General features: G+C 46.6%; 1 protein-coding gene across 3 annotated transcripts in view; it reads left to right on the forward strand.

The window, feature by feature from the left end:
- Positions 1 to 17,054, forward strand: part of ttyh2 (tweety family member 2) — a 53,304-nt gene that overhangs the window by 32,394 nt on the left and 3,856 nt on the right. For 2 of the 3 annotated variants that reach the window (XM_037081977.1, XM_037081978.1), the window contains exons 5-12: positions 1,440 to 1,535; positions 8,282 to 8,354; positions 11,581 to 11,650; positions 11,755 to 11,810; positions 13,935 to 14,027; positions 14,144 to 14,236; positions 14,607 to 14,749; positions 16,845 to 17,030. In XM_037081977.1, the coding sequence (XP_036937872.1) occupies positions 1,440 to 1,535; positions 8,282 to 8,354; positions 11,581 to 11,650; positions 11,755 to 11,810; positions 13,935 to 14,027; positions 14,144 to 14,236; positions 14,607 to 14,749; positions 16,845 to 17,030 (810 nt within the window). The remainder of the gene's footprint in view (positions 1 to 1,439; positions 1,536 to 8,281; positions 8,355 to 11,580; positions 11,651 to 11,754; positions 11,811 to 13,934; positions 14,028 to 14,143; positions 14,237 to 14,606; positions 14,750 to 16,844; positions 17,031 to 17,054) is intronic. The other variant, XM_037081979.1, reaches the window with a different exon arrangement.

Raw genomic sequence — 17,054 nt, forward strand, 5'->3', positions numbered from 1 at the left:
GTTGGCAAACGTTCCTCAGACGTCCAGACGGAGGTAAAGTAATTTACGTGATGTGTTTTCGAGGGGCGGGACGTGACGACAGGTGTAAACGGGGATGGAGTCGTGCTGGTGGCCTCTCCTCCTTCTCCCTGAACGATAAATCAGTTCAGAAACTCAGTCTCATCCTGCACCGTTTCTCCAGGACGTGATTCTGTGCAGCGTCCCGTTCGTCTCGTAATTGGATGAAGAAAACACGGCGGCGTCACCCGAGAGCCTCCGTGTGCATGTTGGCGTCCCGGCCTCTCGTACTGTACGCTGCCAAGAGGGAGGAGAAGATGAAACGAGGAAGAAACAGCAGCGAGCTGGCGGAGAAAAAGAAAGATGGAGGGGAGATGAAGGAGATGCTGCAGAGTGACGGAGCCGCAGATGATGAATAACAGAAATAATTAAAAAAGAAAAGACGGCTGCACAGTGAGTTTGATGTCGGAGGGACGAGTGGAGCGAGTTGGACGAGCGATTGATCGATCAGACTGAAAAGGTGAGAGAGCTGCTCCTCCTCCTCCCTCCCACGTTCTCCCAGCATGCAGCTATCAGCCATATGGATCCGAGTCCATTCATTATTAACCATCTGGACGGGCCGGACACAGACTGACCACCGCTCACGTAACAGATGGCGTCTCTGCAGAAGGCGATGTTGGACCAGAGCGTCGCCTCCAGCACCAACACTCACCTCAGATCACAGTCAAAGTCATTTTTGAAGTTATTTAATTGCTTTAATTCTCTTTATTAAATCTTTTAAATTGTGTATTTTTCTCTCTGTCGGACTTCTTTGTTGTGCTGGACGCCGATCGTTGGTTGATGTCAGCAGAACGTCGGCTGCTGTTGCTCTCAAAGTCAAATCCTTTCGACTGCAACAGATAAAATTTTTTTTAAAAATCCACTTCACAAAGAACTCCAGAGTCCCGCAGCGTTAAAACAACTTCAAGAAATCGTCCGCAGGCTTGTGAAGTGTTGGAGGAAATCATCAAAGTCCAGGTCAGGGTTCGTGCTCGACTGACTGACAGAGAGCAGGCCTGTGAGCAAACAGGAATACAAGCTTTTATATACAGTCGAGCAGGTAATACTAAATAAAAGAAACCAACAAAAGGAAACAAGACAGGAGGAGGCGTGATCGCACTCAGACGTGGCGGCAGGAGACGGGAAGCGTCGTGTCCTGAAGACCAAAAGTTCACAGCAGCAGGTGGAAGATCCTGGACGTCGACTTGATTTTCATTTCACGACATTTCTTCATCAGCAGGCAGTCGAGAGAGAGAGCGACGTCACAGGTCGCTAAAGATCTTCAGCCTGTTGATGAATCCAGAACTGAACACAAGTTTAACAGTTTCTCTTTAACAAAATGCTTCTTGTTTTGCGTAAACAAGCCTCCTCCTGCATCATGTCCTCGTTCTGTGTCTCCACAGGTGGCTCAGCTACCTGCTGCTCCTCATCGTGGACCTGATCATCTGCCTGCTGGCCTGCCTCGGGTTGGCCAAGCAGTCTCGCTGGCTGCTCACCACGTGAGTCTAATGTTCCCTCCTGCTTACAGAGACGAGGAGTTCTGTAGAGAAAAGATGTGATTTTCTGTCCTGAACAACAGGGAGGAAGGGCGGGATGTGTGAGAGCGAGGGGCGGATTGGGAGATTAGCAGATTAAATAAATCACAAATTTAATTTTCTTTTTTTGTCGCATTAGAGCTGCTGCAGCTGCGACGGTCCAGATGTTGCTGAAGCTGCGTTCACAAATCAAACACTTCGTTATTCCTCTCACACTGTTACAGCACCAGAACAAACCTGTTTTCATCCTGTCTTCTGTTTCTGTCTTCTTGCTTCTGAGAGGCTGATTCTGCCGTTAATGTGGCTGTTAAACGCTCGTTCGTCCACATGTTATTGTCCCGATGAAGATCATTTTTTATTTACGAGGTGCAACATAATTCGTGCTGTGCGTGCATGAATCTTTCATGAGGAACAGGAACAACAGATATGATACGTTTAGTTCTTCATTTAGACTTGAGTTGAGTTGATCCTCCTCCTGTGTATCGGATCACGACCTCGAACGAACGCCGGCCCTGATCGTCCTCGCCGCTGTTTGCCTCTCAGCGTCGCCCGCGGTCGGTCGGAGCTCGCTCTGAGCGTTAACGTCTCAATAGCGTCGCTCGACAAATTGGATCCGAGAGCTGCGGACTGACGGGAGCGAGGCCGTCTGATGTTATCGACGACTGAACATCCTGATGATTGTTTTTCCAGTTTAACACTCGACCTGTTTTCACTGCCCGTAGACGTGAATCACATTCAGCAACAGACTCGGCGTGCCGGATATCTCGGCCTTCGTGTGGCGCGTCATCAATTATTCAGCTTTGTATTTTTAGGCCCCTTTTTTTCATATCAATATTTTACTGACTGCCCTTTATGAGTGACAAGAAAGAAACCAGGACACAGAGAAATAAAAGCACACGTGGACACGAAGCAGTAAAGCAGCAGGTCGTGTTAATTACAGAGAAACATGCGTCCCAGTTACACAATAATACCCTGATTTAATAATAATATTCTGCTTTTTCTTTCTAAATATCTGCTGATGTCTTTAATAGTTCTCCTGGACGAGTTTGTGTCTGTCGACTTCTGCAGGTCGACAGATCGAAGTGGATTTATTTTATACGTTTACATTTTTACCAGATGATGTCATTTGTGTTTGAGTCGGTCCAACAGCGTCTTTTATTGATCACAAACTAATAAAACTTCATCTTAAAGGTCTTTATTGAGTAAAAGTGTCTGAAGCATCTGATCTTAAACACACTTAAAGGTGCACTCTGTAGTTTTTGGGTAAAGAAATTGTGATCAAGGGAGAAATATCTTTTTTTCTAAACAAACTGAATAAACTAACACAAGTTCATACTGTTCTACTTTGTTTATGTGTGGCGGACCCTGCCACCTCAGACACGCCGTGGGGAATTCCAAAATAAAGGCGTAGCTGCATGAGTCATCGAGTCAACATGACGTGTCGTCACACTGATGATATTCACAGACCTGTAAAATGATGTTTTTGTGTGTTGGGCCTTTAAGCAGAAGCTTTTTCAATTAAAACAGGATGTTGTTGTTGTTGTTGTTGTTGTTGTCGTGACGACAGATTCATGGCATGAAAACACTCCCACACATCCCGATTCGTGTCCCGCTGAGCGATTATCTAACAGGTGATGAAATATTGCACGCGCACGCTTCACTGTATGTTTAAGTGTTTACTGTATCCATGCAGCCTCCGCTTGCCTTTAATCTCCTCACAGTATTTATAGCTTAACTTTTCCTTTTTTATTTATTTATTTTCCCTCTTCTGGCTGTAAAGGAGCTTTTCACGGGGCATGAAATCCACCCGCGCCTCCGTTCAGCCCAGCGAGCGTCACTCTGTCGCTCTCGATCAGTCAGCTGAGGGTGTGAGATGCTCTAAACTCGCCCTGCTAACCGCAAACCCCTCGTCCTCCCGCTTCATCCTCCTCCCGCCGCTCTGCACACACAAGATGAGTCAGTGTCAAGAGTGTCTGCCCTCCTCCAGCAGAGTGGAAGTGGTTGGAGGCCTTTCGGGAGCAGATTACACTCTGGGGGGCTCGACGACTCCTTATAACTGGCTGTTAGCATGACAGGCGGTAACAGCTCAGACGGGAAGAGACGCCCACATGTGAGGCGAGAGCGAGGGATATCCATAGATGTCGCTGTGAGCACATTTTATTTGGTTTCGTGTTTTCGCTGCTCAATTTTTCAGCACCTCAGAAACAGACTTCCCTTCCACCTCCACCTCCACCTCCGTTATATCGAGGCGGCCGAGATGTCGGAACCTGGCGCGTCAGAGCAGAACTGAACCTTAAAAAGTCACGATGTACCGCAGACGCGGCGCAGGGTTGTTTTCCCGAGCTCGACGTTTTTATGGATGCAAGAACGAATATTCTCCTCACGCAGAGAAGTTAAAAAGATGGAAGACAGGAATAATAATAAGAGCTGTCGTACGCGGGGGAATATCATCACAGCCAACACAGTAATTGAGTGGGCTTCGCAATAAAAAAATGCTTTTGTAAGGAAGAAGAATAAATATGTATTAACTGCCTGCAGGTAGAAGTGCTAATAGCAGATTGGGAGTTGGTGCAGATGTCCAACGCACAGATTGATTAATACGCCTGAAGAAACGGCCGCTGAGTTCAGCAGCTAGTTTCCCACCTGTGACGCTGAGACTGCCGATCAGATACAACAACAGTAATTAATGCAAGAAAGCTCCTACGGCTTGAATACAGATGAACAAACTGATTAAAGGTCAAGAGGAGTCGAGGCGTGGAGATTTATATAATGCTGATTTTCTGAAACAACAAGCTGTGAAAGGGAAGACGAACCGTCTGTCACCGATCAGATCAGGAGAGAAAGTCAGAAGAAATTCATAAATTCATTCTCCTGCTCTTCTCACTTCTTCATTTCGTGCCTCCTCGTCTCCTCTCTGACCTGCAAATCGGTCTCATCGGTGCGCCGCGCTGAAGGACATTTCAATTTTCTAAAATGAGAGAGCGGCGAGGACAGAGAGGACTTTTCAGACGAGGCTGTAAGTGACGTGTTATTCAGGCCCGGTGACTAAAAGAAGGTCGACGTGCAGCTGGAATATACAAACCACGGTGGAGGCAGCACTGCAGACGCCGTCCTGAAGACTTTCTGCTGTAACCGCCTCCTCTGTTTGCATCTCCTGTGAGAGAGAAGGCGAAGAGGAGCGTCAGCCTCCTCGTCTCTCGCTGATAGCAGCTCCTCACTGCTGCTTCATCAATATTTAACTGAGCCTTTACTAAAGTGGGTCTGTTTCCCTAAACCCATCACGCTCAGGATGAGAACCCAGGTCTTTAGTTTTCCGGTGCTTTGTACAACCACAATCCACCAGAACCAGGTCAATACATCAGTAACTACAAGACCCATTAAATGCTTTGAATTCTGCCGACACAGACGGACTCAGCCTGGTGCTGTGCATGTCTGTATGTGTTCACGGACACAGTGAAGTCCTGCGTGTATAAAAAAGAGATGAACCTTCCGACCGCAGGACGTGTGGAGATGACGCAGCAGCTCAACATTCATCGAGGAAGTTGAATAGCTGCAAATAAGGTCACAGCAGATTGTTTGTTTGAAAGAGCGCCAGATGAGATGCCACTTGTTTGATGATTTATTTAAAATGCGGCTCTTCCACAACACTCCAGAGTGATATTACAAGACTGCGATGAGGCCGAGTGTGCACCCATCAGCCACAGCGTGAAAACCACCGACAGCTGATGAGAGGAACATTGATCTTCTTGCTTTTGATGCGACGTTTTTGCTTGGATACCTCGTGGACCGAGCGCTCCCCCTCGTGACGCCGGCGCTCCCTGATGGCAGCGAGCCCTCCAGCCAGCAGGAACACAACAAACGGCTCGAGGCGTTGACCTTACCGCCAAATTCCCCAGATCCTAATCCAACCGAGCGTCTGTGGGACGCGCTAGAACAAGTCCGATCCACAGACGTCAGCGCAGAGGACCCAAAGCCTTCTGACCGTGGCCGACCGGTCAGAGCTTCTGTAGGTGGTTCTCAATGTCGTGGCTGATCAGTCGACATTTAGTCTTTTTGTTTGGCCACAACTCCACGTGTCTCTTAGTCATCCTGATAGTTAAGAAAGCTCCCAATCTGTCAGGAAGTTGTTCTGACTTGTTCCAGACACACGAACACACTGTCATGGTGTGTGTGTGTGTGTGTGTGTTGTGTTCGTCTTCACATTCTCACCGCGATGTCCTAAATTTAGAGCGTGAGATCACAGCGTTGTTACGACTGTGTCGAGCTGACTCGTCTCCTGCAGTTTGTGCTCCGAGGATCTCGTCACTTTCACTTTAATCAAGTTTTAATTGACGCGTTACATTCTGAGTGCGGTCTGTGCGATGCCTCTGCTAACGTTGTGTTCAGAGCAGATATAACAGCATTTTACTGCATGAGGTTTCCGTTTCCTCCCTGATTTAATTCAGAGCGACTCGGCCTCGTCCTTGGTGGGTCCATCCGCCCTGCTCGCTGGCCTCCGCGACTCTTTCACTTGACGTACTTTACATCGAGTTTACACTCGATTTCCTGCTCGTCCGTGTAGCTCGGTGAACCCTCGCTGCGTACCAGAGCACGAAACTGAACACAGTCTTGTTTGTCTTGGACGAGAGCGAGCATTTCTCCTCCGTTTGCCCCGGTCATCCAGAGTCATAGTTAAAAGAAGCTCACGCAGGCCGGTATCACAACAAACTCTCCGCCGGGCCCTGGTGGACCCGCGGGCCGATGATGGTTCCCAGACTTTTTTTGGCTCGTGACCTTTTTTGAACAAAGCCATGTGAGCCGGTGCCTCCTGAGTGTGGACAGAAGCTGTGACCAGTCGGACCGAAGAGGGAAGTTTCCTGCTCAGTTTGTTTTTCTGTGGAAGATTTTTTAAGCTTAGTGTGAAGAATTCATTCAATATTTGACAAGAAACAAACATAAAGAGAAGAAGAAAGAGAGAAATAAACAGAGATTTGTTGCGCAGATCTTTTTCTTATCCCACTGATCCATCAGAGATACAAAATTAATTTAAGCTTCATTATGTTTTTACCAATAAAAATTCCAGGTTTCTCCATAAATCACAGTAACATTCAGGATGCCGACTAAACTTTAATACACAGATACATTCAGACGTTTTCTGTAGTAAATCACGCTGAAACCAACAAGATGGAACTTTCCATCTCCAAATCAAGATAAGGAGTCAGTGAAGCCTTTTCTCCTCTCCGTGTCCTCGCTCGGTGTCAGAGCTCTGAATCTGAGTGGAGGAAGGAGACGGACCATGAGAACGAAACACTGATAAAGAGAAAAGATAGGAGAGAAAGGAGTGAGGGTAATGAAAGAGAGTAAACAACCAGGGAAATAAAGATAAAGAAGGTCAAGTAGAGGCTCGTTCGTATCGTCGCAGAGAAAGATGGACGTGTATATCCGAGTTTAAACAAAAGTGACACGCTGTAAGTGAAACATCGGGGAAGCTGATTGGATTTTCTGGAGATTATTTCCGCTGATGAGAGCTGATCTCACCGGCGTTCCTCTTTTAACGTGTATTGATCTTCGGTCTTACTGTACGAGCACACAGACCGGCAGCAGGAGACGCTCGCGGTGTCTCTGGTGTCTCTGCGAGCTCATCGGGGAGAGACGCCGCTGTAAAACAAAACCACGTTTCCTTTATGTCCTCCTGGGTGCAGCGAGCAGCCGTCCACCCGGGGGGCTGTAATCGAATGTAGGCCAGCTGAGCGCTCGTGCTCCGATTGCTCCGGTTCATAAAGCTGCAGCTGTACGTTAAAAAAGAAAACAAGAAAACTGCAGGATCGACTCCCAACAGAAACGAACACAACCTCTGACTTATTATGTAGATGACAGTCCAGTGAGATCATCGCTGCCGGTCCTCGAGGCTCAACTCGCTTCCTCTCACAAGCAGAGGCTGCTGGGACGAAAACTCCAGGATGCTGAACATTCGTCTGTGTTACAGAATGAGTTCTGCTTGTTTACACAGACGGTAACGAGTTTCAGATCAGAACTGGATCACATGAGTGTTCGTATGTCATCTGTGGAGATTTAAAACATCGTTGTGATTCTCCCAGCTGGCAGTTTATCGTCTCACGGCTCTGATTACTGTTTGTCTTGGCAGCAGACGAAGCTGAAAGGGAAACTCCAACAGTTTTACACGTTAAAGTGTGTTTATAGGTCAAATAACAAGTAATATGAAGCCTTTTGTGGCTCCAGAGGAAGCTGCACCTCATCGCATTAATTCCCATTGTTGCATCCCCATAAATTTCCCATAAAGTTGCATTGTGGGTAACGTAGGCGCCAGGTTTTTGAAACTGAACTGACAATATAACATTTACTTTACATATAATAAGTATTTTAAATGTCTTCATGATGTGATTGTATTTTACTGTGTGTGTGTTTATTTCTGTATTTTCATTCTATTGTTTATTTTGCAACCTGCTCAGCACCAGCTGGCAGTGTTAGCATGTTAGCACCTAGCCAGTGAGCAAAGCGGAGCATTTAATGGCTGACTGTGCTGGACACAAACACACACACATGGAAAAAAAAGAGAAACCAGGCATCGTTATGTAGAAACTGGGACTGTGTGCTACAGTCGGCTTCACTGTATTTGGCTTCACGTCGGTGTCGCTGAGGTTTCAGTTAATCTGCGTTCGGCTGGATGATTTACTGCTCTGTGACCTCGCTGTTGCTTTGTGTCCCTGCAGGATGATGGTGTTCGGAGTGCTGACGCTGGTCCTGAGCTGGACGTCTCTGGGAGCTGACCTGGCCACCGCTGTGGTGAGCTGCTTCACCCCCCTCAGCCCTCAGCCGGCTGCTTTACCCCCAATATAAACTTCTGTAAACGGGCCTGTAATCAATTCCTGTCACGCCTGACAGTGGTGATGAATTGCTTTAACTACACGCACGCTGCACTTGAAAAATGTATTTTAGCGCGTGAGGGAGGGAAGAGATGATTATACAACACTGTGTATGTGCTGATGTTCATGTATCTGCATCTGTGTGAAACCTGTACAGTGTTCGTACAAAAGGAAGAGAAACGGCTGTCAGTCTCAGAGACACGCGGACGTTTTTATGGAAATGTTAATTGAGGATTGAGCTGCAATTTGTTGCATTTGCATCCTCTCATCAAAACGACTATGTATCAGCTGCTAATCAAGGATCTGTCCAGCCTTCAGTGAATTTCATCCTGAATCTGAATTACTCTCAGTAAAATGTGCACGAGCGCTGCGGCGGCGTCTGAAAATCTGATCTGAGCCGTCGAACGGCACCGAAAACAGGCCGACAAAAGAGAAACAAAATCCCAAATCTACACCTTCAGCGCCATTAAACGAGACCGATTACCTTGATTCAAAGTCAAGGATTATGACACCAGGAATACAATTGCAGCTTTTAAAACCAATCATGTGAATAATTACAGTGTTTTGCTCAAAATGTTTAACTGACCGGAGGGCGAGAATTAGAGTGTGAAAACAGAGAGATGGCTTTAAAAAGAAGTGAGGATCGGATGGATGAGCGCTGGTGTTTTGACTCACGTGCCTCGGGCCTGTTGTGCTACTTTTCTCAGGTTTGCTGTTGTGTTTTGACTCGAGGCTGCGCAGGATTGTTAGCATGTGTGAATTCAAGTTGGAGATAATGAGTGTCGGGGTTTGGGGGGAAAAAAAAAAAAGCAGCAGGAGGCGCGATCGGTTACAACGCATTAGTCGCCGGTTTCATCTTTCTTTTTTCATCTGGCGGCGTCACATCTTCTTCGCGGCTCTGCGCTCTCTGTGGTCTCCATCTGTGGATTCTTTGTGAAGCCGACGCTCTGACACACGGGAGAAACACGCAGCGTTCGATCAAAGCACAGTACTGAACGGTTTACAGTTCAGTCTGCTGCACTGGGACATGAGGTCTGTTGTGTGCAGGTTGATTGTGTGTGTAAAGATCCTTTTAAAGGCAAAGAAATGGGATAAACATTGGGATAATTGTGGACCTTTAAAGGAACAGTTCACCATCAGCGATAGGCTCAACCCACCGCCGGATGGCTTGTAGGAGAAGATGTTTTACTTTGCTAAATTAAAGGTGCGCCTCATGAGAATTTCACTAAACGAATGATTAACCTGTGTGCAAGTTGACGAGTTGAGAATAGATTTAACCTATACTCAAAAATGTGATGTCTGATCAAGAAGGCACGACGTGGTTAATCAAGATAATCCACCAAACTTTTGTACGACAGTTTAGTGTTGGAACTTTTTTCTTTTCATATGATTACGCAGAAGGAAACATACGTAGACCCATGCTAGCACGTAGCCAGATAGTCCTTCTGCACGGTGACACATTTGGTCCAACAAGTCCGTTGATTATCTTGAGTAACTGGGTCGTGATTTCTGGAAAGAGACGTTGCTGAGGAATGTTTTCCTTCGTTGTTTGTTCCATTATTCTGAAGAGCAGGCGGTCGTCTCTCATCTAACATCTCCGGGGGAGCATGAATATCTGCAGCCATCATTATTTTTCTGAGTACGTCACCAAGTTTATTTCAGTCCGGGTGAACTCGATGAATCATGAGGCTTCACAGGAATCATTCTCTACATTTTGTCCTCTCAGTGCGTCTGTTACGTAACCCGTCCAGCACGTGGTGTTTGGCTGAGTCTGACCCCGACTGGACCGTCCGCTGCCTTTTTATCTGCCACAGAGCAAACAGAAAGAAACAGGCAGCTGCTGATCCAGCACGAGTCCAAGAAGTCACATTTATAATCCTCAAAACATCCTTTATATGCGTGAATAAATGAGTTAATCGCTCAAAATTAAATAAAACTTTTATTTCTCACATTTCATTCATGTTGGCAAATGTCAAACATTTGCTGCTTCCAACTTCTTAAATGAAGATTCTGGGAAAAAGAAGCGATTTTTGTTTTTTGGTTCTGGGAAATTTTGACATTTTATAGACGAAAACAAGTCAACTACTGGGCTGTCAGACAAACTAAAATGTTCTGGGGAAGACAAGATAAATGTGATGTGATGTTCTGGATTTTTCTGACAGATTTCTCTCCAGTCTGAGCACAAAATGACTTTTTTCAGTAACGGTTTAACCCTTGACTCGCTCTTTTAGTTTTTGGGTGGGCTGCAGATTGTAGCACACAGCGGACAGGTCGTCGGTCCACATCAGCTGGCTGTAATGGTTCTGCTCTGTTGGGGGGAATTGGTGCACCTGTCGGGACCCTGTGTGTAAGCGGTGGCCACTTACCTGTCCATCACGTAAACCCAAACGCACCGCTGCCACCTGAGAGTGTTGGAAAATCACTGAAATGCTTCCTTCGCTCTGCGTCAGCAGCCTGACGGAGGCTCGAGCTGCAGGTCTGGTGATGTCAGACACATCCAGACGAACAGCCACCCTGCATGCTGCTGTGTTAATGTGAACACTGTTTGTCTTTGTGTGCCACAGGTCTGACAGGTGTGTACGTCAGATGCTTGACTGGCTGCTGACGCTCACAGTAACTGAATGCATAATGAACGCGGCCCTTTGGCAGAACTCTTGATTGCAGACGGCTGTTAATCAGAACTCACCCGTTCGTCGTCTTCCCTTCAGGAACTTAACAAACTTCCTCCTTCGTCCCTAACAAGCCGGCTCCGGGTCTGCCGGGGAAACTCGGCTTGCTTTATCTCATCTGGGCTCATTAGCGCTCCCCCCCTCAGAGGAGGTGAAGCTTCACGCCAAGTGTTTGTTCTGAGCTCGGGGGACGTTTAACATTCAGGCGGCACAGTTCAGACGAGACCACCGGCTCCTCACTTGTGTTATTTCTGTCGAGGCAGGTTTCTTGTTAGCTCTGAGCCGTGTGAGTGACAGGATGGAAGTCCTCCTGTCTAGACATGTTAAAGAGGATTATAAGAGAGGGGTTGTCCTCTTCATTTTCCTCATTGTGTGACAAAGCGATGAGGTGATAAGCTTCGACAAAGACTTTTCAGCTTGTTAACGGACTGTAAGCTGCAGGCTCGGCTCTCACATTGTGTCCTGTTTTTGTTTCAGGGCACGAGTGACTTCTGTGTGTCCCCTGACAAATACCTCCTGAGCCAAACCAAGGGGATCATCGGTGCTGGTGAGCGTCAGCGAGGATGGATACGCTGCTTTTATGGAGTTGTAGTTAAGAGAGCGAGAAGCTGTAACGTGCTTTTAATCCGCTTCATCTTCTTCTTTCCACAGATATCGTTCATTACTACCTTTACTGCAACCAGACTCTCACCAACCCCTTCCAGCAGGTAGGAAACAGTTGACAGGAGGTAAAGGATATTAACTGTCCAGCTCCAGTCAGCAGTCAACACTACAGAACATAAACAGTATGGAAACGAAGGTCGGGTCGCTGCTACAGTCGGGCCGATAAACAGGAGTGAAGATAAACCCACTTTTAATCCCAGAAGTTTGAGCGTGAACTCTGAGCCGTCCCTTCTGTCAGATTAACAACAAAGAATGGTTATTTATAACTCGACTGCCCATCACATCCTTGAAAAGGTTTTCCTGATTAAAATGATCTTTTTTCTGATTGAAGACGCACCATCAGGCCCGAGGAGTCGAGCCAATTACTAAATGTCAGATTTAATCCTTGGTGCTGTAGATATCATGTTGGGTACCGGGCCCAGACACCAGAATTTTTAGTCCTGGCAAGAAGAAATTTCAAATAATGCAAATTCCCGTCTGCACCGAGGGTTCGTAACAACTGCATCTGAATGTGGAGACGTTCATTTATAGTGATTTAAACGCTGATGGAAAAATGTTTTTTACGTAACTTGAACTAATGAGAGTTTTGTTCACTTTAAACTTTAAATGTCTCGACATCTTTTGACCTGAAACTCAGTAACTCAGAGCTCGACGGGGAGTTTGTGTCTTCGCCCTTCAAGCCTCATCTGTCTCACACAGTTTCTCCCCGTTCAGCCCCGTCGGTCTGATTTACATCCTGACTTCTACCTCGTGAGACTGGTGGGGCACAATCTTTTATATCGTTCCTCCTCTTCTGTGTTGTTTTTCTTCATTCTCTGGCATTCATCAAGCAAACAGGCCAAAACATGCAGGAATGGTACAAAGCTGCCAAGACGATACAAGAATTGAATCCTCCTTCTCGTGCCCTCTCCAGGCTGAGGTTGTGCGAGGTGACTCCTCAGAGAGACTTCGGGTCACATCACTGTGTCAGCGGTGAAGTCAATTTCTGCCAGCTCCGGCCCAGCGGAGCTCAGATCTTATTATCTGGCTCTCGTAGACGTGCCCTGGGGATAACGAGAGCACAGCGAACAGAGGGCGGACGACCGTCACCCCGCCTGGTAAACACAGTCGGCGCTCTCTCGTTGTCACACAGATACCCAACAGGTGCAAAGTTCACCTGCAGTGCTGGCAGACACGGGAATTCGCCCTGATTGGCAAACATACCAGCTCCCCCCTCGTTCTCCTTCACGTCCCTCCCTCACGTATTCTCAGGCTGCCCTGTGCTTCCACCCTCCGTGCCCTTGGATTTCATCGCTCTGGGCATCACCGCAGCTCTTTTCTTCTATTCTTATCACCGTCATCTCTTCTCCTTTTTACCGACTTCCTCCATCCACTTTCTCTGTCCTACTTTATTTGGCTCAGAGTAAAAAAAAGAAACGAGCTCACCCAAGCTAAAATATATATAAAAAGAATTTAAAAAAGCCAGATTGGATCAGGCTGTTGGATCTGTGTGTGCAGCAGAGAGCAGGTCGGCCGCTGACAGTCATGCAGATCCAGAAAGCGTCAGATCAAAGGAAACAGTTACATTTACGGATGGCGGCGCTAACTGACCGTATCCTGTTTCAATTCAGCACAGCGCCACAGGACAGGGGTGGCGTCCAGGCTGCTCCCGTTGTGAAGATACCATTTTTTGACTTTGCAGATGTGGCAGATTAATTCACTTATAGCTACACTTAAACGAGGCAGACGAGGATGTGATCAGACTGAATGTGGAGGCTTATTTTGCCCCCTGTTGGTGAGAAGATGAACCTGCATGGCCACAATCACAGACTGCTGAGCACATGATGAGATGGTAGATATGAAGAAATATTGTGCCGTTGAAAGAAAACATGTTATATTTGAAGGAACTGCAGGGGAACTAGTTAATATAGTAAGTTACTTTCCTGATCAGGCGAGCGGTAAAGAAGCTGATGATGGATGAAGTAGCTCAGGAGAGAGACATCTGTCCATATTTCAGTATTTTTGCTGCTGGACGTTTGATCAGCTGCTGACTGATGATGTGGACTAAACGTCAACAATGTGTCAAGAGCAAGACGGAAAAGGTTCAACATGACAACTGACTTTAGCCTCTGAAAAGCTTTACTTTCTCTGCTGATCAGTGTTAATCCTCTCCTCTCTCTCGTCTGCAGCCTCTGACCATCTTCCAGAGGTCCCTGACCACCATGCAGATCCAGATCCAGGGTCTCCTGCAGTTTGCCGTGCCTCTGTTCCCCACAGCCGAGGTATCACAAACACCGAGCCACGACTGCTATCCTTGAGAACAATGGGAGTCAAATTATTTGCGGAGCAGCATATTAGGTGGATTTTTCAGTGATTGTGTACGTTGTCCTCTCCACAGAGAGACCTAGTGGGCATCCAGCATGTGCTGAATTCCTCAGAGGCCAGTCTGCACCAGCTGACCGCCCTGCTGGACTGCAGGGGGCTCAACAAGGTTCGTTCTCTTCATCCTAATTGGCATCACAGCAGCACAACTAGGTCAACAGGAGAGTAAGTGGCCACGCAGGACTTCAGCATCAAACTGAAAGTGGAGCTGGGAAAGAGAGCGGAGCGAGGCACAACAAGGAGAATTTGAAATTTAATGAGATCCACTGTTCTGTTTTCTTATGAACGCATATGTGAGTTTCCTGCAGAGAGCGAGTCACGACTGCCGTGCAGTCTGTATGAAAAATGTTGAACTTGAAGTGAAGTTTGGAGACGACACACTCCAGCGCTCTAAGTGTTTTTTTTTTTTTTTTCAAACTTAACAGTGGGAATCGGCCTTTACAACCGTCTTGTGTTTTCATTGTGTCTGACCTCTTTAGGACTACCTGGACGCGATGGTGGGGGTGTGCTACGATGGCGTGGAGGGCGTGCTCTACCTCTGCCTCTTCTCCACCCTGGCAGCCTGTGCCTTCACTGTCATGCTGTGTGCCATTCCCAGGGCATGGAGACAAATTGCCTGCAGGTCAGTTCGTTCTCTGCGTGTCTGCCTGAGCGCCCTCATTTCCTCATCCTGCAGCCGCCGCTATGCAGCTCCACGCACCGAATGAGCCAACCAGAGCGTGTGTTTGTGTGTGTGTGTGTGTGTGTTTATGTGTGTGTATGTGCGTGAATATTTTTCACAATTGCACAGGCGAGGCCAGATGTTCTGCTACCAATACAAATTCTCTCGTGAGGGCTTCAGAATACCTTCGTTTAACAAGCACGAGAAGGCTGATTTTTGATGCACACATTGTCTCAGAGATGAAAATGAAAATTTGTCATCCGCAAAACATTTCTGGAGCTTCAGAGGAAAGCAGCACTGCAGGATTCTCTTTCACAACCGAAGCAGATAACACATACAGTTCGTCTGGTGTCGCCCTCGTGCACAGCGCTTTCTGCAGCTGCAGTAAAGATTTCGGTGTAAATAAAGTCTTTTCAAATCAATTTGGGATCTCAGAGCTGCTGGAGACTTTGACGAGCTGCAAGGAGCCATTTTTATTTATTTTTATCTCTGTTGTCTCCTTCTACTTCACTTGTTTAGCAGAATGCTGCCACTCTGTTTTGCTGTGAAGCTCCAGAAATGTTTTGTTGACCACGTAACTCTGCCTGACTTTCCATGAGCTGATAATTTGTGCACTTTTAATTTCCTGTCCTTGAATTGATTAAGCTGTTGAACATTGAAAAATAACATGCAGAGAATGTGAGCTGATCTGAGACAAGTGATCAATTTATCACTTTTCCCTCCCTGTCAGCAACCTTATCATTCCGACGCAGCCGTCAGCAGGGCTGATTTGTAAAAGCTTCTCGTCTCGAGATGCAGACAACAAAGAAGCAGCCTTCTTTATAATGCAAAAAACCAAATTCACATTGTCTTTTTTTTTCATCTGTTTTCTGGGTTTGATTTCCTGACAGTTCAGCCTGTGAATGCTTATCAGCAGCCGACATCTGAATCTGGCTGGGAGGGAAGAGCTCCTGCTCACAGCCGCATTAACATGCACCGATAACACGAGTTTGTCAGGGAAAAAAGGTGTTGAAACGGCGGATTTGATGGATCGTGTGACTCGAAAGTTTCAAGTATCTGTAAGCTGATATTAATGCAGCACTAAGGAAACACTTATCTTCCTGAAAGACAGGAAATGAAGCTAACATCTTGTTGTACACTGCTGGAAATGGTACCAGACCTCAGACTTAACCAGAGAGGCAACTCAGTGATGTCAACAAACTATTTAAACTCACGCAGGAAGTTCATGCTGCAGCAACTGCTCATCCAAAAATATACATCCAGTCAGTCGTCCACGAAACATTTCTGGAGCTTCACAGTGAAACAGAACTGCAGTGTTCTCCTAAAGACGTGTTTTAAAATGTAAAACTGATGTTTAAATATGTTATTTACATCTCAGATGTGATGCACACTAACACTTTCAGCTCAGCAACTAAAGTGCAGAATTTATGCATATGACATCTTTTTAATAAATGAATTTGGGATGTCAAAGCTTCTGGAGACTTTAGTTTTAAAACAAGTCTCCTTCTACTCGAGTTGTTTCGCAGAATGCTGCAACAGAACTGTTGTGCTGTGAAACTGCAGAAATGTTTCATTCTATCTGTAAGAGGTTGGGTAGATAATGACTGACTTTTTATTCATGGTCATTGTCCCCCTTGTTATTATTCTGTTTACTTCCACTTTGGGTATAATTACGCTCTAACGTTTGGGACTTCAGAGGATGTAAACAGGAAGTATAATTGGATTCAGTGAGTTGAGCTGTAGGCGACAACTGGAGCCTTTAATCTATATTATGAACATTTTGGCTCATTGGCACCATTAAAAGTTGGCAGTTAGCTGTTGGACGTCTCTGTTTGCAGCGTAGCCATCAGAAAACCTTCACTGCATTACTTCTGCACTGAAGCAAACTTTAAAATGTGGAAATTATCAGGCAAGTTCTGAAGAAAGAGAGTAAGGAGCATCTTCTGTTCTGTTCCCTCTGAATTATTTCCTGGATTTGTCCTCACGTCGTCCTTTAACCTGACAGTCTGAAAACCTCTGGACTCATCTGTCTCTTCTTGTACTCGTGTTTCTCCAGGGAGCGAGATTACGACGACATTGACGAGGAGGATCCATTCAACCCGCGGGTCAGGAGGGTCGCCGCTCAGAACCCCAACCTCACCAACATGCACAGCTTCTGCAGCTACAGCAGCAGCATGGGCAGCCAGACCAGCCTCCACCCGCCCGCCCCGGCCGTCTCCAACGCCCCCATGTCCGAGTACATGTGAGTGGACGGAAAATGAGCATG

The sequence above is a fragment of the Acanthopagrus latus genome, chromosome 20 (assembly GCF_904848185.1).
Source record: "Acanthopagrus latus isolate v.2019 chromosome 20, fAcaLat1.1, whole genome shotgun sequence".
Taxonomy (NCBI): Eukaryota; Metazoa; Chordata; class Actinopteri; order Spariformes; family Sparidae; genus Acanthopagrus; species Acanthopagrus latus.